Source organism: Bubalus bubalis, chromosome 6, assembly GCF_019923935.1.
Source record: "Bubalus bubalis isolate 160015118507 breed Murrah chromosome 6, NDDB_SH_1, whole genome shotgun sequence".
NCBI classification, from domain to species: domain Eukaryota; kingdom Metazoa; phylum Chordata; class Mammalia; order Artiodactyla; family Bovidae; genus Bubalus; species Bubalus bubalis.
Genome location: NC_059162.1, coordinates 17249063 through 17271565, shown reverse-complemented (window position 1 = coordinate 17271565; position 22503 = coordinate 17249063). Strand labels below are relative to the sequence as shown.

Here is a 22503-nt window from a genome sequence, read left to right as displayed (position 1 = left end):
GGTTCCTCTGTCCCCTACTTCCCAGAGGGCACAAACCTGGGCCTGACTTGAAAGGAGAGGGGGTGCAATCCCTTTGTTCTGCCCACATCAATCCAAAAGAAGAGGTATGCAGTGCTTAGAAAGAACACAAGGTTTAGAGTCAAAAGAACTGAATCCAAATCCTGGCTTTGGGAATTTGAGCAATTGCATTGGCCTCCTTGAGGCACTTCCTCAGCTGGAGAATGAAGATAAGATATCCCCGAGCACACAGGACCATTGTGAGAAATGAATAAGACACTTGACAGCAGTCCATAAACCCAAGTGTCTGTCCAGACAGGAAGTCCGTAGGTACGTGGCTCACCCCACATGCTACAAGCTCCCTGGGAATGCAGAACATCTCAGCCACCGTCCTCCTCCTCCCTGCAAGTATGCGCTCCAGGAGCACCTGAGAGAGATACATCTCAAGAGTAAACACATCCTGAGAAGGTCCCAGTGGGCCGTCAAGAACTAAAGGAGACCCTGATCTCAAGCTTTGTCAGTTGTAACTTGACAAAGAGGACAAGGCTTCTGGTTGTGCCACTAGAAGGCTGTAAAGGTACAATCATTCCTTAAGACCTTTGAAAAGGAAAGTGGCAAGAGAGATGGAAACAGTGGTTCGGATGAACCCAGGGAAGCTTCCTGGAGAAGGAATTCCAGCAGCTAGGAGCTGCTATAGTGCTGTCCTTCTGCCTGATCTCTAAGTAACAGAACCTGCTGACCAGGAGGGCTGGAGAGAGGACTCAAATGGCAACCCAGGGGGGTGTCTGGGCCTCTGAGATGCCTCCTGGTCTGTGACTAAGAGAAAACTTTTCCCATTGAATATAAACAACACCAAGGACTTGCAAATTCTATGCCTGACCTGCCAGTGCTCCTGAACCCCTGCCCTGTGTCCATTTTATTCTTTACAAGCCCTTTTTTTCCTCAGGTATGTTGTCAACACTAGTCATGAGAATGCAAATATGAAGATTTAGGTACTTAAAGATGGTGATGAGCAGGCTTCTATCAGATTGAGGGTTCCTCAGTTCAAGAGCTGTGATGTCCCCTCACACTGGGGATTGCCTGGGGACAGGGACCAGGTCCTGCCTCCTGCAGGGCTGTCAGTCAATGAGTCTCAATAATTCCCTTCAATTTACCATCAGTATTTACTGAGCACCTGCTAATGCCTAGCTATGAAAGATTTGCTGTAAGGGCCATCCCCTCTAAGGATACAGTTATAAGCAGGACTCATGACTTCATTTGTGAGGCTACAGAACCCAGATGTACTAACAAGCACATATGCAGATTTAAGTGTCTAAAAGCTACAAATTTTAGAAATCTGACATGCCAAGTCTTGCAAAATTCCAAATACTTAAGTGTTCTAATTCTACAAACTTTCATCATTTCCTCCTTGATAAAGACAATATGTAATCATCAACCACTTGCACACAGATATCCCCCTACTTCTGGTTGAAAGGGATAAAATGGAGAATCCGGTTCATACCTCACACCTGAGGCAAGGTTAACTCAGAGCCATGGGATCCAGCACAGCTCTCAATATCATGTTGCCTCAGCCTCCTCCTCATGTTAAGAAAGTACCAGTTAGAAGATTTTCCTTATTAAACGTCATGCAGAGTAGCAGAGGCAGGCATGGAGTACCCCTCCCCCAAATCTACCAAGGGGATCCATGCACAGCTCTAAAAAACTCCTCTGTACTCCTTAGCACACTGCCCAGTACACTGGTGTTGGTATTAGAGAAATTAAATGGAAGTAGTCTTGTTCAGGCTTCACAGACAAAAAAGCAGAGCAGACCTCTGACCTTGCTTCTGACCTGCCTGGTCAGTGCCATGACTATGTGCCTGCTCATGAGTGCCCCGATTTTTTCTAGTAAAACCAGCAGCAATATAGAAAAGACAGGGAGCAGGTTTTAGAATTCTTGAGCCCTGGAGGAGGTCTAGCCAACCACACCTGGGGCTTAACAAAATCCTCTGACTCACAAGATAAAACAAACAGTATTGTAAAAAAAAGATTAATGTGAAACCAGAGCTGCAATTTGTTCACAAACTGATGACGATATCAGTTTGTGGCCTGGAATTATAAGCGGGACCCCCCAAAATTGCAATTTTGAAGTCTCACCCGTAGGGTGGATGTGTCATCCAGTATCTTTTTCCAACTGAGACTCCAGATTGCTGTTACTGGTGGGGTTGGTGGGGCTTCCCAGCACAGTTTGAATCTGGATGCTACTTGGTCCCAGTTGGGTGATGTATGTGCTATTACATTCCTCTACTGTTTCTATTTCTCTCTTCTTCTAATGATTGCATATTGAAAGTAAGTTAGATAATTCTCTATTAAATATTGAAATTATTTATTTGTGTTTAACAAGTAGTTTCTTTTGTTAACAAATCTTTCAAACCTGAAACGAAAGTTGAAGCTTTCGGCAAAACAGTTGGCTGGATTAATGAATAAAGCATTAGGATATTAAATCTGATAGAAAGAAAATATCATATCTTTCTTATAAGAACATAAATGCTCCAAACTAATACAGGCAATTTCAAGATTATTAGCTCTTTGGAGTCACCTGCACTTGAGGTTCCCAAACTTTAGAATTTCATAAAGAAGTAACATCGCCCTCATAAAAACTGTGATAGCCAAATAATATGATAGCCAAATTCTCATTTTGACAAATAAGGACATGAAAGAAACAACTTGGACCTCTTGTCAACATCACTTTTAAAAGGAACAAAGCCTTAATATACGCCCAAGAAAGGTAGGAGGCTCATGATTTCTGAATTAGACTTTCCTTCTCACAAACCGTCTGCTGACATCTTTTTACTTACATTTTCCTAAGGACTTGGGTACACACAGTAAGGGGCCAACATGGGTCCACAGATCAGTGTGGGAACCTGGTCCACATCTTCTCTTCTCCAGTGAACCCAACAAAATAAAGCTGTCCTTTATTATGTGTCTTTTATTATACCCATAGCTAGTTGGAGTGTTTTTTTCCCCTCCAAAACCTCCACGATGCCTCAGCTTCAAGTTGAAACATGCTTTCTCCAGCAGATCCGGACTTTTCCCTCCTGGGTATTCTCTCAGGAGGGGAGCACCTGGGCTCCTCCTGGGTTCACCTGGATTCATGCTCTCCAAACTAAACTACTGCCACAAGTTTCTGAAGGCCACAGTCTAATCAGATCATGCAGATCATTAAAACGCCACCATAATTAACTGTCAATGTATTATTGGAGCTGTCATTTCAACACGTATCTGGGTGGAACTAACTTCAAATGTGATATCTGAAACAAGAGCAGTTGAGCTCCAATGATGAAAGAAGAGGACAAAATGCTGTTTCTCATACACAGAGTTGATGCTACTGGTCCAGGGTCAGCCAGGAATTTCCAAGTTATTTTCCTAGATAAGAGCTTGCCTCACACCATCTGTGGACTCCCTCATGGCTTCAGTAAAACAACAATTACAGTTATCTGATAGACAAGGTAACTGAGTATCAGAAAGTTTGTTCAATAATCAACAAATGCTTACCAAGTGCCTCCGGTGTGTAGGCACTGCATAAGGTACTGTGACTTTACCCAAGGTTGATACAGCTGGCGAGTAGCACAGGGAGCACCCAAATCCAGCCACCTAATCTCAAGTCCATTCCATTCCATGGCTGCCTCTTACACTGAAGTCAGTGTTACCACACAAGACAAGACCCCAGAGCTGAATGGCCTTGGTGGGAAGAACCACATGGTCTATCTCTTTAGCTTGTTCTTCTACAAGGAAAGTCAATAGTAAAGATCAGTAGTTTTAGACATTCATTGTCTTCAGGAGTAAATCAAAACTGCTACCAGTGCCCCATTACTTATGGCGCTGTCCATGCTGTGCAACCCAGAAGTGGGTGCTAGGTGCTTATACACTCTCTCTAGACAGGAAACAAGACAGGAACATCCCAGTGAGGCACATGTGAAACCCCGGGGGAGAAACTTGGCAAAGAAGAAACAGCACCTCTCTAAAATTCTAAGACGTTCCAAGCAATAGGACCAGGAGCCAAAGAGTGGGATGTGAAAGTTCCTACTTCTTGGACCAAAGACTAAGAACTCCAGTGGGACTCTCTCAGGTTGCTTGAAGAGTCTGAGACCTATTCCTGAAGCACAGCCCTCTGGTGATGGCATGTGCACCATGCCAGGAGTTTTGCAAAAAATGTCTAACATCCACTCTGGCTGACCATCCCTGCTAGCCAGCCTGCTTTACAGTTGCATCAGAGAAGGGGCCAGTCATACAGGAGGCTGCCCATCTCAAGAATGCCAAAATCTTCATGAATGGGTCACCCCATGACTACAATCACAGGGAGGTGGGGTGACAGCCAAAGGTCACGTAACTGAGGCCAAACATGAAAGGCTGGTCCAGATCGATAGCTGATGAGTCAGAACTCAGAGAGAGTATAAAACCTCAGAAGCTCCAGTGCTCCTCACACAGCCAGCATCTCCTCTCCTCACTCATCCTTCCTGGTGCTTTGGGTAAGTGTGAGTTCTACTGGCTCTCATCTCCCAAGTCAGTTTCACCCAGGCTTGCATGGGCTATGTGGACCAGGGGACAGGTGGGCAAGGCCTCTCTCCCCTTTAGAACCTACAGGACCTCTGCTCTTCCAACTGCATCCATGTTCAGAGGGGCTTCAGGCAGGAAAGAGAGCTGAGCTACTGCTGTACAGATGGTGTTTCTGATCTGGCCAAAATGTAAATGCCACAAAGACAAGACTATCTTCCTGTCTCTCTGGCACCCCTATAAGAGACATGACCTGTCCCCGGCATAGAAGTGCATTCTGCAGAGACTGTCCCAGACAGCCTGTGGATGGGCTGGATGGACTTTGTGAATTTGTAAGGAAGAGAGGTTGAGTGTACTTTCAGAGAACAGGAAGAATGATTCAGAGGATGCTGCAGATGGGGAGATTTTAGCAGTCATAAGAACCCATTGCCTGTTTTACACAAGATGTTCTGAGAGGGAAATGACTTGTGAGATGCTGGACACAATTCCTGCTAGTTTGGTCCCCTCAACCCAGCTTGCCTTCTTGGTAAGCATTGCTTGATACCTCCTAGTCAGAGATGTTGGTCCAAAGGATCACTGGGATCCTTTCTCCTGTTTCCAGACAGGACAATGGGGGAGACTGCCTTTCCTGGTAACTGGTGGGTGATCATGGCTGAGGTCAGTGGAACAGACCAAGAGTTTAAACTAATTCTTTTTTGCAAAGAATGGGGTGCAACAGCCCTCTGGCATTGGAACAAACCTCCCTCTGTTGTCCCAGGAGTGGATAAAATCCCCTACCCTAGGTGGAGGTTTGTGGTAATTTTCCATTTGCACTCTGTGTTGGGATCAGAGAGCAAGGAGTGAAATACTCAACCCATCTCATTTTACAGGAAATGAGCAAACAGAAAATGTGTGGGTCATTTGCCGGGAGATCACACAGCAGAGGCCTGAAGCAAAGCTGGGAAAGAAAGAGAAATGGGTACCACTAAGTGGGCTATTTAAAACTTGGTAAAGACTTTCTCAGGAGAAACACAACCCTTTTCTAAAAGCACTAATCCAGGAGTCCCAGCTGAGTGCTCTTCCCAATCCGATCAGAAAGAGCATCAAGCCTGGCCGAGGCAGTGCTGCTCAGAGGATGATGGACGTTTCCATGGATGCAGCTGCCTCTGCCGCCGCATCCTTTTGCAGCTGGCCCACTGATGCTCTCTGCTCTTCTTCCAGGGTTCTGTTCCTCCTTAGACAAGATGTCTCACCAGAAAAAGCAGCCCACCCCTCAGCCCCCAGTGGGCTGTGGGAAAACCTCTGGCGGCGGCGGCGGCGTCTTCTATAGCGGCGGCGGCGGTGGCTCTGGTAGCTGCGGCGGTTCCGGGGGTGGTGGCGGCGGCGGCTGCTCAGGTGAAAGTATCAAGTATTCCGGGGGCGGCGGCAGCTCTGGCTGCGAAGGCTACTCCTCCGGCGGCGGCTCCTCCGGTACCATCTGCTACTCCAGCGGCAGTGGCTCCTCCGGTACCGTCTGCCAGTCCAGCGGCGGCGGCGGTTCCGGGGGCAGCTGCTACTCCAGCGGCGGCGGCTCCTCCGGTACCGTCTGCTACCCCAGTGGCGGCGGCTCTTCCGGTACCGTCTGCCAGTCCGGCGGCGGCGGCGGTTCCGGGGGCGGCTGCTACTCCAGCGGCGGCGGCTCCTCCGGCCAGCAGGTCCAGTGCCAGAGCTACGGAGGCGTCTCTAGTGGGGGCGGCTCTGCCTGCGGCGTCATCTCCTCCGGGGGCGGCTCCAGCTGCGGCGTCATCTCCTCCGGGGGCGGCTCCGGCTGCGGCGGCATCTCCTCCGGGGGTGGCTCTGGATACTTCTCGTCCTCCCAGACCTCCCAGACCCCGTGCTTGCCCCAGCAGAGCTACGGAGAAGGCTCATCCGGCGCCGGCTGCGGCGGCGGTTCCTCCGGGGGCAGCGGCTGCTTTTCCAGCGGTGGGGGCGGCAGTGGATCCGTCTGCCTGGGAGGCTCCTCCGGGGGTGACGGCGGCTGCATCTCTAGCGGTGGGGGCGGCAGCGGTTCCGGCTGCGGCGGCGGCTCCTCCGGGGGTGGTTCCGGGGGCGGCAAGGGCGTCCCAGTCTGCCATCAGACCCAGCAGAAGCAGGCGCCTACCTGGCCTGGCAAGTAAGGCCCCCCCGAGCTCCACGGAGACGAAGAGGCTGGAGGTGTTCTCCGTGGGCGTCGATGGGCTTACCGCTCTCATGATATTGCCCTGAGGTTTCTCAGCCCTTCTATCTGAATCCACCATAAGAAGCCACTGAGCTCTGGAGCTGCGTCTTGTTCTGCAGTTTTCCCTCCCTGGTTTCTATACAACTACCTCCTAATTCCAGTACCTTCTCAGTCAATAAATTTGCAATTCATGAGAATTTCTGCGTTTCCAGGCATCTTTGCAGCTTCTAAGTTCATTCGTTCCGTCCCATTCTCCTTTTATCCATTCCATTCATCCACAGGGACATTCATACAACAATATTTATCTTGTTGGGGGAGAGTGGGTGGTTAGATGAGAGTTAGCAGGGGAGGGGAGAATGGCTGGCAACCAAGGCCCAAAGGCATGAATTATCTGATTTATGGCGTAAAATCATGAGGTGATCCCAAAGCACAAAAATCCTGGGAAGAGACTTCAGTAAACGGTCCCCGGTAGGTTCGGTAGCAATCATGGGTCTCTTCTTTGAGCTCAGTGATTTTTTTTTTTTTTTTTTTTTTTTTGAGACAAGGCTGCCCTATTCCCGAAGCAACTAGAAAAAGAAGAACAACGAAAATCCTAAGATGGTAGAAGGAAAGAAATTATACAGATCAGAGCAGAAATAAATGAAATAAAAACTTAAAAAAAGGAAAGAAAAGATCAATGAAACTAAAAGCTGGTTCTTTGAAAAGAACAAAATTCATAAACCTTTAACCAAACTCACCAAGAAAAAAAAGAGAGAGAGAGAGCCCAAGTCAATAAAATCAGAAATGAAAAAGGAGAAGTTACAACTGACACCACAGAAATACACGACATCACAGGAGGGACTTCCCTAGTGGTCCAGTGGTTAAGACTCTGCCTTGCAATGCAAGGGACTCAGGTCCCATCCCTGGTAGATCCCTCATGCCACATGTGCCACAGCTGAAGACCAAACGCAGCCAAATAAATATATATTTTTTTTAAGTAAGGAAAATTTGGGGGGAAAAGATCATAAGAGACTACTATGGGCAATGATATGCCAATAAAATGGACAACCTCGAGGAAACTGGACAAAGATATAATTTCTGAAGACTGAACCAAGAAGAAGTAGAAAATATCAACAGACCAATTACCAGTACTGAAATTGAATCAGCAATTTTAAAACTCCCAACAAACAGAAGTCCAGGACCAGATATCTTCACAGGTGAATTCTACAAAACATTCAAAGAGTTAACACCTATTCCTCTAAAAAGTGAAAGTCGCTCAGTTGTGTCTGACTTTATGTGACCCCATGGTTTATACAATCCATAGAATTCTCCAGGCCAGAATACTGGAGTGGGCAGCCGTTCCCTTTTCCAGAGGATCTTTCCAACCCAGGGGTCGAACCCAGGTCTCCCACATTGCAGGCAGATTCTTTACCAGCTGAGCCACAAGGGAAGCCCAACTATTCCAAAATATTGCAGAGGAAAGAATACTTCCGAACTAATTCTCTGAGGCCACCATCACCTTAATATCAAAACCAAACAAAGATATCACCAAAAAAAATTGTAGATCAGTATCACTAATGAACATAGATGCAAAACTCCTCAACAAAATACTACCAGACCGACTCCAACAATATATTAAAAGGATCAGATGCCACAATCAAGTGGGATTTATCTCAGGAATGCAAGAATTTTTCAATATCTATAAGTCAAACAATGTGATACACCACATTAACAAATTGAAGAATAAAAACCATATGATCATCTCAATAAATACAGAAAAAGGCTTTTGATAAAATTTAACACGAAAAATCCCATGGACAGAGGAGCCTGGCAGGCCACAGTCCAAAGTGTTGCAAAGAGTTAGCACTATTTACAATAGCTAAGATTTGGAAGCAACCTAAGTGTCCATTGACAGAACAATGGATAAAGAAGATGTAATATATATATATCACATACATATATATATATATATATATATATATATATGATGGACTATTACTCAGCTATAGAAAAGAATAATTCCATTTACAATGAGCATGCACACAATCTACAACAATGGAGGGAAGAATATACAGTGGAGAAGAGACAGTCTCTTCAACAAGTGTGGTGCTGGGAAAACTGGACAGCTACATGTGAAATAAAGAAACTAGAACATTCTCTAACATCATATGCAAAAATAAACTCAAAATTGATTAAAGATCTAAATGTAAGACTGGGTACTCTAAAACTCCTGGGAAAATATAGGCAGATACCTCTTTGACATAAATCACAATGATCTTTTTTTGGAACCGTCTCCTCAGTTCAGTTCAGTCGCTCAGTTGTGTCTGACTCTTTGTGACCCCCATGGACTGCAGCATACCAGGCTTCCCTGTCCATCACCAACTCCCAGAGTTTGCCGAAACTCATGTCCATCAAATCAGTGATGCCATCCAACCATCTCATTCTGTCATCTACTTCTCATCCTGCCTTCAGTCTTTTCAGCATCAGGGTCTTTTCCAGTGAGTCAGTTCTTCGCATCAGGTAGCCAAAGTATTGGAGTTTCAGCTTCAGCATCAGTCCTTCCAATGAATATTCAGGACTTACTTCCTTGAGGATTGACTGGTTGGATCTCCTTGCAGTCCAAGAGACTCTCCAACACCACAGTTCAAAGGTATCAATTCTTTGGCGCTCAGCTTTCTTTATGGTCCAACTCTCACATTCATACATGACTATTGGAAAAACCATAGCTTTGACTAGACAGACCTTCATCAGCAAAGTAATGTCTCTGCTTTTTAATATGCTGTCTAGGTTGGTCATAACTTTTCTCCCAAAGAGCAAGCATCTTTTAATTTCATGGCTGCAGCCACCATCTGCAGTGATTTTTAGAGCCCAAGAAAATAGTCTGTCACTGTTTCCATTGTTTTTCCATCTATTTGCCATGAAGTGATGGGACTGGATGCCATGATCTTAGTTTTTTGAATGTTGAGTTTTAACCATCTCCTAGAGTAATGGAAATAAAAACAAATGTAAACAAATGGGACCTAATTGAACCTAAAAGCTTTTGCACAGCAAAGGAAAGCATAAACAAAACAAAAAATAACCTACAGACTGTGAGGAAGTATTTGTAAACTATGCGACCAACAAGGGATTAATTTCCAAAATGTACAAACAGCTCATACAGCTCAATATCAAAAAAAAAAAAAAAGCCCAATCAAAAATGGGCAGAAGATCTAATCAGACATTTCTCCCAAGCAGGCATACTGATGGTCAACAGGCACATGAAAAGGTGCTCAGCATCACTAATTAGTAAAGAAATACAAATCAAAACTACCAGGAGGTCTCACCTCATACCAGTCAGAAGGGCCATCATCAAAAATTCTACAAATAAATGTTGGGGTCAGTGAAGAAAAATGAACCTTTTTACAGTGTGTGTGGGAATGTAAATTGGTACAGCCACTATGGAGAACAGTATGGAGGCTCCTTTAAAAAGTAAAATTGGAATTACTGCATGATCCAGTGATCCCATTCCTGGGACTATATCCAGAGAAAACTATAATTTGAAAAGATACATGCATCCCAATGTTCATAGCAGCACTATTTACAATAGCTAAGACTTGGAGGAAACCTAAGTATCCCTTGACAGATGAATCCATAAAGAAGATGTGATATATATACTTGTCAGAATATTACTGTCATAAAAAAGAATGAAATAATTCCATTTATAGCAACATGAATGGACCTAGAGATTATCATACTAAGTGAAATAAGCCAGAAAGAGAGAGACAAATATCATATGATATCACCTATATATGGAATCTTTAAAAACGATACAAATGAACTTATTTACAAAACAGAAATAGACTCACAGACACAGAAAACAAACTTATGGTTACCACAGGGGAAAGAGGGAGATAAATCAGGAATTTTGGATTAAAATATACATACATTACAATATATGGAGTAGACAACCAGCAAGGACCTACTGTATAGCACAGGGAACTAGATTCAATATCTTGTAATAACCTATAATGGAAAATAATCTAAGCATGAATGTGTATATATATATACATTTAACTGAATCACTTTGCTATACACCTGAAACTAATACAACATTGTATACAAACTATATCTCAATTAAAAAAAAATTTTACAGACAGGACTGCCCTGAGAAGATGCTATCTCTCATAATCTGTAGCCTAGTCTTCACGGTCTACAAGTAGGTGGCTGCACATTAGAAGCAACTCAAGTCACCCCGATGCACAGCAGAAAAAGCAGCCCTATCAGATATTTATGAGCCTCTACAGTGTAAGACCGTTTACTAAGTACCTGTCGGGGCCGCAGGAAGTAGAGGAGCTATTTCTTGCTCTCATAGAGCTTTAGCCAACTTCAGAAAATATAATGTAAGCATGTGTTACATTATATTAAAATGTTAAATACCAGAGAGATCATGAGGAAACACAGGATGCATTCCCATTAACAAGGAAGAAGCTACTGTTGCTCTGTTAATTGTATAGCCCTCAAAAGAGATGTAAAACATCAGTCTGGTCAGGAACTCTGCAGGCCCCATTTCGTATCCTAAGTCTACCAGCTCAATGCAAAAGCTAACACTGATTTACTCAAAGCAACATATCTGCTGCCTCAAGAAGCCAAGGTATCCTCCCTACCCAGTCACTGCTAAGGACAAAAAGACAGATTATCCCTCTTCAGCTCTTCTATTTATAGAGTCACTGTCATGGTCTTTATAGACCGGGACCTGGGGGCTGGAGTTGACAAGAAGAAGGATGCAGGGGACCCAAGTCTCAAGTGAAACAAAGGTGCTTTATTTGCAGAAATGCATGTTTATATATCTTCATACAAAGCAGCTTTAGGCAGTTAAAAAAAAAAAAAAAACAGCAAAAACAAAGCCAAGCAAATAACAGTCTTCAAAGGGCCAGAAAGCATTCCATATCCTGAGTAAGAGGGGTATAACTGAATAGATTACATTTAAGTAAGGTCACTGAAGGGAGTCATTGAAAGGAATCCAAGCAGGTGCCCTCTCTCATGATTTCAGTCCTGAGAACTGTGTGCAGCTCTGCTCATTCCTATTTTCCAGGAACTGACAAGGAATAGAGAATCCTTGAGAAATAGCACACAAAAGAAAAGAATAACATTGGATCCCTTAAAGCTGAACGTCCCCTGACAAGTCCCCATTTTTTTATTTTTTCACAATTGGGGGTGACTATAGATACTTTTGTGAAGAAGGCCCTCACCAATTTTAGTTTGAACAATTTTAGTTGAAAGGCAGCAGTATACTACAAATATAATCACCAGGACAATTATCAGCATTATAGTTCCAGATCCAATACTATGTGTAATGCTTTGAAACCATCCTCGAGGGTCCAGCCCAGATAATTGATCACTTAGCTGTTCAGCTAAGGTTTCCAAATAGTTGGAAGAGGGTAGGGTCTTAGAGAAGGTTTCAGAACTTTCCTTTTGCAACAATTGTATATTTAAGGAAGTGTTATTATGTATATCTTGCAGATGAAATATGATTTGTTCCGAATTGTAAGCACTATGGTTGAATCGAACAGGAGTGATACAAAATTGAGTAGAATTCCAATCACAATTTAATAATATTTGTTTTTGTAAATCTATTAATTGGTCTCCAACCCACTGGATGTTTTTAATTTCTGAATTTTATCCTGAACTTTATCTATCTGAGCCTGAGTGGCCCACATAGTATGAGCACCTGTAGTCCAATTTTGAATAAAGTTTTGTGTTTGAATTGAAGTTTGTAAAGCAATGCCTGCAACAGCAGCAGTGGTGAAAATGGCTATTAACCCAAAATGCCAAGAATTAACCATCCAACGAATCGCTTAGGTCGTCGGAGTAATTTAGTGAGTAACCGGGAAGCAAGTCCTGCCATGGGACCCTCTTCCCAGGGTCGTTGGAGATTTACTGGTAACCACAGACTACATCGAGATCGAAGGATCAAAAGGATTTGTTTTTTAGAGAAATAGAGGTATTAAGACAAGTATACAATATGCAATCTATACAGGTCACACAACATAAAGTTTATTAAATTGTAAGTTTCCTATGGCTATAACAAAAGGAAGGGGAACACAAGCTTGTATAAAGTATATGATTATAACGGGAGGAATAATTACTATGACTATGACTGGTCTCTCTGAAATATCTAATCCAAGTTCCAAGTTTTTCAGTACGTGCAGCAAGTTTTCAGATGTCCCATTGTTCAGGCCCAATTTGTTTATTGAGAACGATTTGAGGGCGAGAAGGTGCCATTTCACCATCAAGCCAGCCAAGGAGTCTTTTGTCATGGAAGTGTTTCATTGAACTGTTGATAATCTTCTATGCTACTTGAGTAACATAATCACATATAGTACTATTAATATCATCTGAGCAGTTAGATAGCCATATACCATGGGGTCCCCAATCAACAATGGTGTAATTGGCTACAAACATTTATTTCCCTGATTTAGCTTGACATCTATCCCTATAAAGAGGAGTATATTTAAAGTCCTTATAAGTAAACCCCTTACATTCCAACTTTTGTCCTTTTCCTAGAGTTTTGGTAGTATTGACATGGTTCTTATAAATGGACAGGGCAGTAAACAGTCCAAGCAATGTGCAGAAGCTCTTTTTTGGAGGCAGGACAAAAGCCCACGATTGTCGACTAACATTAATACATAATTCTGCTGGGCCCATGCATAAAGGAAGGAGTTCATAGCCTGCTGCTCCTGCTGCTAAGTCGCTTCAGTCGTGTCCGACTCTGTGCGACCGCATAGACGGCAGCCCACCAGGCTCCCCCGTCCCTGGGATTCTCCAGGCAAGAACACTAGAGAAATGTTAGTCTTCCTTCTTCCTCAGGATGAGAGGGCCCCTCCAAGCTCCAAGGAGGGAGCATATGTGTTGAGTCATTAGTGGATACGACCGGTCCTATATCTGTCCATTCTGCAACCTGCAATAAAGGGAGGAGGGGTGGGGATAGGTACATAAGCCCAATAAGTGTGATTAATCAAGTCAGCCTGAGTGGAGTAAGCAAAAGCAAGCAAAGCAAGCATAGCGACAAAAATATTTTCAGGATTCCGAGGCATTCCCTATTGAGAAACCAGATTTTCAGCTTGATTAGTAAGGGTTTTTATCTGTCCCCAAGTAGGGAGATCATAAGGTTGATGATGTCGAGTGTGGCGTTTCTTGGAAATTTTTAAAGCTGCCATGGCTTGTACTGGAAACTCCTCCTCCTGGGGATTTTGCTGTTTCTTCTCTATCTTGAATGTCGCTGGCTCCCCCGGGGCGGATTTTCTGAAGAGGGAGCCAACTGATTTCGTTGGATCCATCCAGAGAAATACAAGCATACCCTTTTCCCTGTAATGTTAATTTTCCAGATTTCCATTGTTTGGTCAACCCATCTTGATACCAAATGGGCAGAGGAAGGGAGGTGTCCTTCAATGCCTCAAAATATTTTTCTGCTTTTGTCAAAATATCTCCTTGTGATAAGTTTAAAAAAATTAAAACAAATAAAGCTGTATTAACAATAGTTAAAGGCTTAAATGGTGACTGCAGCCATGAAATTAAAAGACACTTACTTCTTGGAAGGAAAGTTATGACCAATCTAGATAGCATATTCAAAAGCAAAGACATTACTTTGCCAACAAAGGTCCGTCTAGTCAAGGCTATGGTTTTTCCAGTAGTCATGTATGGATGTGAGAGTTGGACTGTGAAGAAGGCTGAGCGCCGAAGAATTGATGCTTTTGAACTGTGGTGTTGGAGAAGACTCTTGAGAGTCCCTGGGACTGCAAGGAGATCCAACCAGTCCATTCTGAAGGAGATCAGCCCTGGGATTTCTTTGGAAGGAATGATGCTAAAGCTGAAACTCCAGTACTTTGGCCGCCTCATGCGAAGAGTTGACTCATTGGAAAAGACTGATGCTGGGAGGGATTGGGGGCAGGAGGAAAAGGGGACGACAGAGGATGAGATGGCTGGATGGCATCACCGACTCGATGGACATGAGTTTGAGTGAACTCCAGAAGTTGGTGATGGACAGGGAGGCCCCGTGCTGCGATTCATGGGGTCGCAAAGAGTCAGACACGACTGAGCGACTGAACTGAACTGAACTGAACTGATAGGCTTAAAGAATATACTGCGTTGGAATCTAGTAAAGTCTGCTCTGGATAAGGAAGATAGAAGTGTTCCTGTGTATTCCCCCTTTTTTAAATTTTTTTTATTTGTAGTTTCAGTGTGTGATGTGCTTGTTTAACTATGTCTTGTATTTGTGGATTATAAGGAATGTCTGTAATCTAATAGAGAATGAATGTAAAAATTGTTTAATTGCCTAGAAATATAGGCAAGGCCATTGTCTTTTTATAGAATTAGGTGTTCCCATTACTGCAAAGCAAGCTAACAGGTGGGTTATAAAATGTCGTGTAGCTTCTTCACCTCAGAGAGGTGTGGCCCATATAAAAGAAGAATTTGTATCAATCGAGACATGTAAGAAGGAAGAGGAAGAAAGTTCAGAGCAATGAGTTACATCCATTTGCCATAGTTCATTGGGGGGTTGTAATCTTTGAGGATTGATATCTTGTGTAATGGGTCGAAGATGTATGGGCCTATAAGTAGAGCAATTATTAATGTTTTTTTAGCATGTCAGTATGGAATTTTATAAATTTTATATAATGAGCCAACATTATTGTTTAATAGAGCATGTTGTTCTTTAGGAGTAGCGAAAGAGACAAGTTTATCATCTTGTTCATTGCCATGGGCCATAGGGCCAGGAAGAAAAGAATGTGGGTAATATAAATAGGGGAAGTACAGTTCTTAAATAGATTGTAGTTCAAGAAAAAGTTTTTGGATAATAGATTGATTAGAATTTATGGTAGAAGTTTCTATATTTCTTAACACAAAACTGAGTATGAGGAGTCAGAAACTATATCAATAGGATAAGAATGTAGGTAAATAACGTGAATGAGAGGATATAATTTATTTTGTTGAGCAGAGTGAAATTTAGTATAAAAGACTTTATATTCTTTGAGAGACCAGAATGAGGCTTTGGAGTTTTTAGTCCCACCTATATAGAAAATATCAGCTTGAGGTAATGGAGATTGCAGCCATGAAATTAAAAGACGCTTACTCCTTGGAAGGAAATTTATGACCTACCTAGATAGCATATTCAAAAGCAGAGACATTACTTTGCCAACAAAGGTCCGTCTAGTCAAGGCTATGGTTTTTACAGCAGTCATGTATGGATGTAAGAGTTGGACTGTGAAGAAAGCTGAGCACCAAAGAATAGATGCTTTTGAACTGTGGTGTTGGAGAAGACTCTTGAGAGTCCCTGGGACTGCAAGGAGATCCAACCAGTCCATTCTGAAGGAGATCAGCCCTGGGATTTCTTTGGAAGGAATGATGCTAAAGCTGAAACTCCAGTACTTTGGCCACCTCATGTGAAGAGTTGACTCACTGGAAAAGACTGTGATGCTGGGAGGGATTGGGGGCAGGAGGAGAAGGGGACGGCAGAGGATGAGATGGCTGGATGGCATCACCGACTCTATGCACATGAGTTTGGGTGAACTCCAGGAGTTGGTGATGGACAGGGAGGCCTGGCATGCTGTGATTCATGGGGTCGCAAAGAGTTGGACACGACTGAGTGACTGAACTGAACTGAACTGAGGTATAAGTCGTGATGTGACAATGTGAGAGATAATAAATTCAGTATTTTTAAGAAATTCCAGAGTTTGTTAGAAGGATAATGAAATGAAATTTCTCTAAAATATTCCAGAGAGACTATTTGGAAATCGCTAGAAGTTTGTAATGCATTCTCAAATTGAAATTTAATAATAGGTATTGCAATTTTATGAGGATCGGAGCCAGTTAGAGTCTTAGCTCTATTTCTTCCATTGATAATGATTAGAGTGATCAAATCAAATAGGGTGTAAGTGATCTTGTCTCTCTAAAATGGGTATTGATCCATTCTATTGGGTATTCTTGTTGGGTAAGAAGTCCTGTGGGAGAATGGAGAGAGGGGAGTATAAATAACTCTAGAGGTAAATTAAGACTAATATGAGTAAGAAACTGCTTTTGCAATTTATTTTGCACCAGAGTTCTTCTCGTGTCTCTTGTGAAAGTGAACGAAGGCTATTTAAATCGGGATCTCCTTTTAAAATGTTAAATAAATTAGTTAGTTGATAATTTGCAATGTCTAAAGAGGGTCTAATCCAATTTATGTCATCTAAAAGTTTTTGAAAATTATTTAAGGTTGATAATTTATCAACACGAATCTGTGTTAGTTGGGGAGTGATATGTTGTCTATTAACAATAAATCTCAAGTAATGGTAAGGTGTAGAGGTTTGAAACTTTTTAGGGCAATGATTAATCTAGAAGCTCTTAAGCATTGTTGAGCTATGTCAAACATTTGTTGAGTTTCTAAAACAGATAGAGCCAAAAACAGTATATCACCCATGTAATGAATAAAAAGAAAGTCAGGAAATAGCTTTCTCATAGGTTCAAGGGCTTTGGCTATATACTATTGACATATGGAGGGAGAATTCATCATTTTTTGAGGCAACACAGTCTATTGATACCATTTATGAGGCCCGACTGATTAGGATAAGGAAGAGAGAACGAAAATCTCTCTCACTCTAGAGGGTGTAAAGGTATAGTAAAAAAGCAATCTTGTAAATCTATAATAATAATATGTCAGTTTTGAGGAATAGTGGTAGGTGATGGAATTTCTGGTTGTAATGTACCCATAGGTTTCGTAGATGTATGAACTTTTTGAAGATCTGTTAAAAGACGCCATTTGCCACAAAGACAGAAATATAGATCAATGGAACAAAATAGAAAGCCCAGAGATAAATCCACGCACATATGCACACCTTATCTTTGACAAAGGAGGCAAGAATATACAATGGATTAAAGACAATCTCTTTAACAAGTGGTGCTGGGAAAACTGGTCAACCACTTATAAAAGAATGAAACTAGAGCACCTTCTAACACCATACACAAAAATAAACTCAAAATGGATTAAAGATCTAAACATAAGACCAGAAACTATAAAACTCCTAGAGGAGAACATAGGCAAAACACTCTCCGACATACATCACAGCAGGATCCTCTATGACCCACCTCCCAGAATACTGGAAATAAAAGCAAAAATAAACAAATGGGACCTAATTAAACTTAAAAGCTTCTGCACAACAAAGGAAACTATAAGCAAGGTGAAAATACAGCCTTCAGAATGGGAGAAAATAATAGCAAATGAAGCAACTGACAAACAACTAATCTCAAAAATATACAAGCAACTCCTACAGCTCAATTCCAGAAAAATAAATGACCCAATCAAAAAATGGGCCAAAGAACTAAATAGACATTTCTCCAAAGAAGACATACAGATGGCTAACAAACACATGAAAAGATGCTCAACATCATTCATTATCAGAGAAATGCAAATCAAAACCACTATGAGGTACCATTTCACGCCAGTCAGAATGGCTGCAGTCCAAAAGTCTACAAGCAATAAATGCTGGAGAGAGTGTGGAGAAAAGGGAACCCTCTTACACTGTTGGTGGGAATGCAAACTAGTACAGCCACTATGGAGAACAGTGTGGAGATTCCTTAAAAAACTGGAAATAGAACTGCCTTATGATCCAGCAATCCCACTGCTGGGCATACACACCAAGGAAACCAGAATTGAAAGAGACACGTGTACCCCAATGTTCATCGCAGCACTGTTTATAATAGCCAAGACATGGAAGCAACCTAGATGTCCATCAGCAGATGAATGGATAAGAAAGCTGTGGTACATATACACAATGGAGTATTACTCAGCCATTAAAAAGAATACATTTGAATCAGTTCTAATGAGGTGGATGAAACTGGAGCCTATTATACAGAGTGAAGTAAGCCAGAAAGAAAAACACCAATACAGTATACTAATGCATATATATGGAATTTAGAAAGATGGTAACAATAACCCTGTATACGAGACAGCAAAAGAGATACTGATGTATAGAACAGTCTTTTGGACTCTGTAGGAGAGGGAGAGGGTGGGATGATTTGGGAGAATGGCATTGAAATACGTGTAATATCATATATGGAACGAGTCGCCAGTCCAGGTTCGATGCACGATACTGGATGCTTGGGGCTAGTGTACTGGGACGACCCAGAGGGATGGTATGGGGAGGGAGGAGGGAGGAGGGTTCAGGATGGGGAACACATGTATACCTGTGGCAGATTCATTTTGATATTTGGCAAAACCAATACAATATTGTAAAGTTTTAAAATAAAATTTTAAAAAAATAAAAAATAAAAAAAAGATGCCATTTGCTAGATTTCCTTTTTTTTTTATTATTACAAAAATGGGAGAATTTTAAGGGGAATTAGATTTCTCAGTATGTTTTAATTTCAATTGTGTATCTATAAGTTCTTTAGTAGCTTCTAATTTCTCTTTTGTAAGGGGTCACTGCTTTGTCCAAATAGGCTCGTCATTTTTCCAAGTTATTTTAATAATTGTATCATTTGTTAAATGAGCAGTGGCCCCTAGGGAAAATGTGGAGTATATATTTGAGTTTGCCATTGCATAAGTAAATCTCTTCCTATTAAATTAAAGGGTGCATCTATCACGTAAGGTCATAATGTTGCAGGCTGGCCTTCTTGTCCCTCACGTGGATATATTTGGACACTTTGATAAACCTCTTGTACTTTGGTTTGAGAAACTCCTGCAAATTGGCAAGAAATTCTCTGTATAGGCCAAGATTTGGGCCATAAATATTTGGAAATAATAGTAATATCAGATCCAGTATCAAGAAGACCAGAAAATCTTTTGTCATTAATTTTGATATTTATATTTGGTCATGCATATTTAGATACTATTGATGTCCATAAGGATTGTTTTTTATTAGTATTACCAAATCCATCTATTCGTATATCATTAGAGGACTTAATAGAAATGTAAGGTAAAAGAAGTAATTGGGCAATCCTTTTTTAAATGGCTCTTATCCCTACAAACAAAATATCTTTCATTTTTATTTTTAAAGATAGCAGCCATTGCTTCAGCTAACATTTGCCTCTTTTCCCTTCTTTCTGGGCCTCTACATATTTGTTGGCTAATCCCACAGGTCTTAAGCACTCTGTTATGTTTTATTCATTCTCTCTCCTTCATCTATTTCAGTTTGAGTAATTTCTATTGATTTTTTTTTTTTTAGTTACTCAGTCGTGATTACTTTTTGAGACCCCATGGACTATAGCCTGCCAGGCTCCTCTGCCCATGGAATTTCCAAGGCAAGAATACTGGAGTGGTAGCCATTTCCTTCTCCTTCTATTGATCTTTAAGTTCCCTGATTCTCCTGCTGAATTCAGTAAAGCTGATCTGCTGGATTTTTTCATTTAAATATTGTACTTTTTATTTTAGAATGTCCATTTGTTTCTTTTGTAAGGAGTCCATCTTACTGCTGAGAATTTACATCTAATTACCCATTTTGACCATTTTTTCCTATCAATTCTTTATCATATTGTTAACTGCTTTAAAGTCTGCTAACTCTACCTGCTGGTTAATTCTTGATCTACTTTTTTAGGGGGCTGTGCATGGAGCTACGTCTAGTAATGTTGGGACTTTGGGTTTTACTTTCTTTCTCTAGAAGACTGTTAACTTTTGTTCTGGCAGGCAATTACATTATTAGCAGATCACCTTAATTTTATGAAGCTGTTTTCCTTGCATTATAGTTATTTTTGTGGGAAAAATACGTATTTGTGTTTCATTCTTTAAGAATTGTTAAATGTCTCACATATTCGAGGGGTAGTATTGTGTAGTTACAGTCTTAAAGTAATAATGAAACAAAAAGCTCAACAATTAAAATCTACTCAACACACATCTTAAGAAATAGATAATAACCAGTAGTTTGGAAATCTGTTGGGTACCTCTTTCCAGTAACAACCTCTAATTCCACTTCACTTTGAACTTATGAAAATCATTTCAGTAAATATTGACAATATGTGTAATATATACCTAAATCATATGTTTCATTTTGACCACATTTTTATGTTTACATAAATGGATTCATACTTTGTTATCTTCTATGATATGCTTATTTCACTCAATATTAAGTTTTGAGATACACCGATTTTGAAGCATAAAACTAATTTTCATTGATTTTCACTGCTGTATAGTATTCTGTGTTGTGCTGTGCTTAGTCACTCAGTCGTGTCTGACTCTGTGACCGCATGGACTGTAGCCTGTTAGGCTCCTCTGTCCATGGGGATTCTCAAGGCAAGAACACTGGAGTGAGCTGCCATCACTGGACTCCAACACTGGAGTAAGCCCCCTCCTCCAGGGGTTTAGTAGTCTACATTTGGCTATAGCATAGTATATTTTATTTATTCACGGTATTGTTGATGATATTGAATTATTTTCAAGTTTTAGAATGCTACTGTAACATTTTATTATATATTTATTTGTTACATGTGTAAGAGTTTTTCTAGAATTGGCAGAATTGCCAAATTTTAGACTACATACCTCTTCAACTTTATTCTTACCAATGCCATTTGTTCTTCAAAGTGGTTGTTACCATTTAAATCTCCATTACGAGAAGGAAATGGCAACCCACTCCAGTCGTCTTGCCTGGAAAATCCCATGGACGGAGGAGCCTGGTAGGCTACAGTCCATGGGGTCAGGAAGAGTTGGACATGACTGAGCGACTTCACTTTCACTTTTCACTTTTCTCTTTCATGCATTGGAGAAGGCAATGGCAACCCACTCCAGTGTTCTTGCCTGGAGAATCCCAGGGATGGGGGAGCCTGGTGGGCTGTGGTCTATGTGGTTGCACAGAGTTGGACACGACCGAAGCGACTTAGCAGCAGCAGCAGCAGTGCTACGTAAGAGTTCCAGTTCTTCCACGTCCTTATCAGTACTTGATATTGTCAGATATTTTAACTGTTACTAATTCAGGCATGCATGCTAAGTCACTTTAGTCATGTCTGACTGTTTGTAATCCTGTGGACCATGGCCTTCTAAGCTCCTCTGTCCATGGGATTCTCCAGGCAAGAATACTGGAGTGGGTATCCGTGTCCTCCTCCAGGGGATCTTTCCGACCCAGGGATCAAACCTGAGTCTCCTGCAGCTCTTATCTTGGCAGGCAGGCTTCTTTACCACAAGGGCCACCTGGGAAGTCCAATTTATGCATATCTTAAGGTTTTAACTTTAGGTTAATTCTGCTGTTGCTTTTTAGATGTCTCAAATTATATAGTTAGCTGATTATCAGCATAATAACTAATAAGACTAAGTTTCTTCATATATTTATTGGCCTGTGACATTTTCTGTTACAAAATGCCTACTCATATATTTTGCCCATTTTTCTACTAGGTTGACTGCCTTTTTCTAGTTGAATCATAAGAGTTCTCTATATTCATGAACAGGAATTTGTATTCCTGGAGTGAAAATCAGGTTATTGCATATCATTTTTGTGCATTTAGAATACTAATAATTTTCTTTAGCATTTTTGTATCTGTATACACTAAAGAAACTGGCTTGCAATTTTGTTTTATTGCCTATTTCTGGTTTTGATGTCAAGAATAACCTAGCTTTACAAAATGCATTCACATATGGGTCCTTCTTTCAATAAACTATAAGAATTTTTATACATCTGGAAATTTTTGGAACACTAGTAGAACATGCTAATACTAATACTAATACCACACATCTCTTCTGAAGCAATGACCTCTGACTCCATCTATTTTGCCCCCATTCTTTGCTGAAAGGAAAATCTGACTTAATTGACTACAATTAAAAGAGGGTCATGTACACATTCATAATGCCAAAGATTAGCATTTCTGGTCAGTTTCTTTTCTTTTCCAGA

General features: G+C 41.4%; 1 protein-coding gene across 1 annotated transcript; it reads left to right on the top strand.

Annotated features, from left to right (window-relative positions):
• Window positions 1-4425: 4425 nt before the first annotated feature.
• LORICRIN (loricrin cornified envelope precursor protein) lies at window positions 4426-6900 on the top strand. The gene is made up of 2 exons (XM_006051687.4): window positions 4426-4502; window positions 5728-6900. The coding sequence occupies exon 2, from the start codon at window positions 5751-5753 to the stop codon at window positions 6660-6662; it is 912 nt and encodes a 303-aa protein (XP_006051749.4). The 5' UTR covers window positions 4426-4502; window positions 5728-5750; the 3' UTR covers window positions 6663-6900.
• Window positions 6901-22503: the final 15603 nt, after the last annotated feature.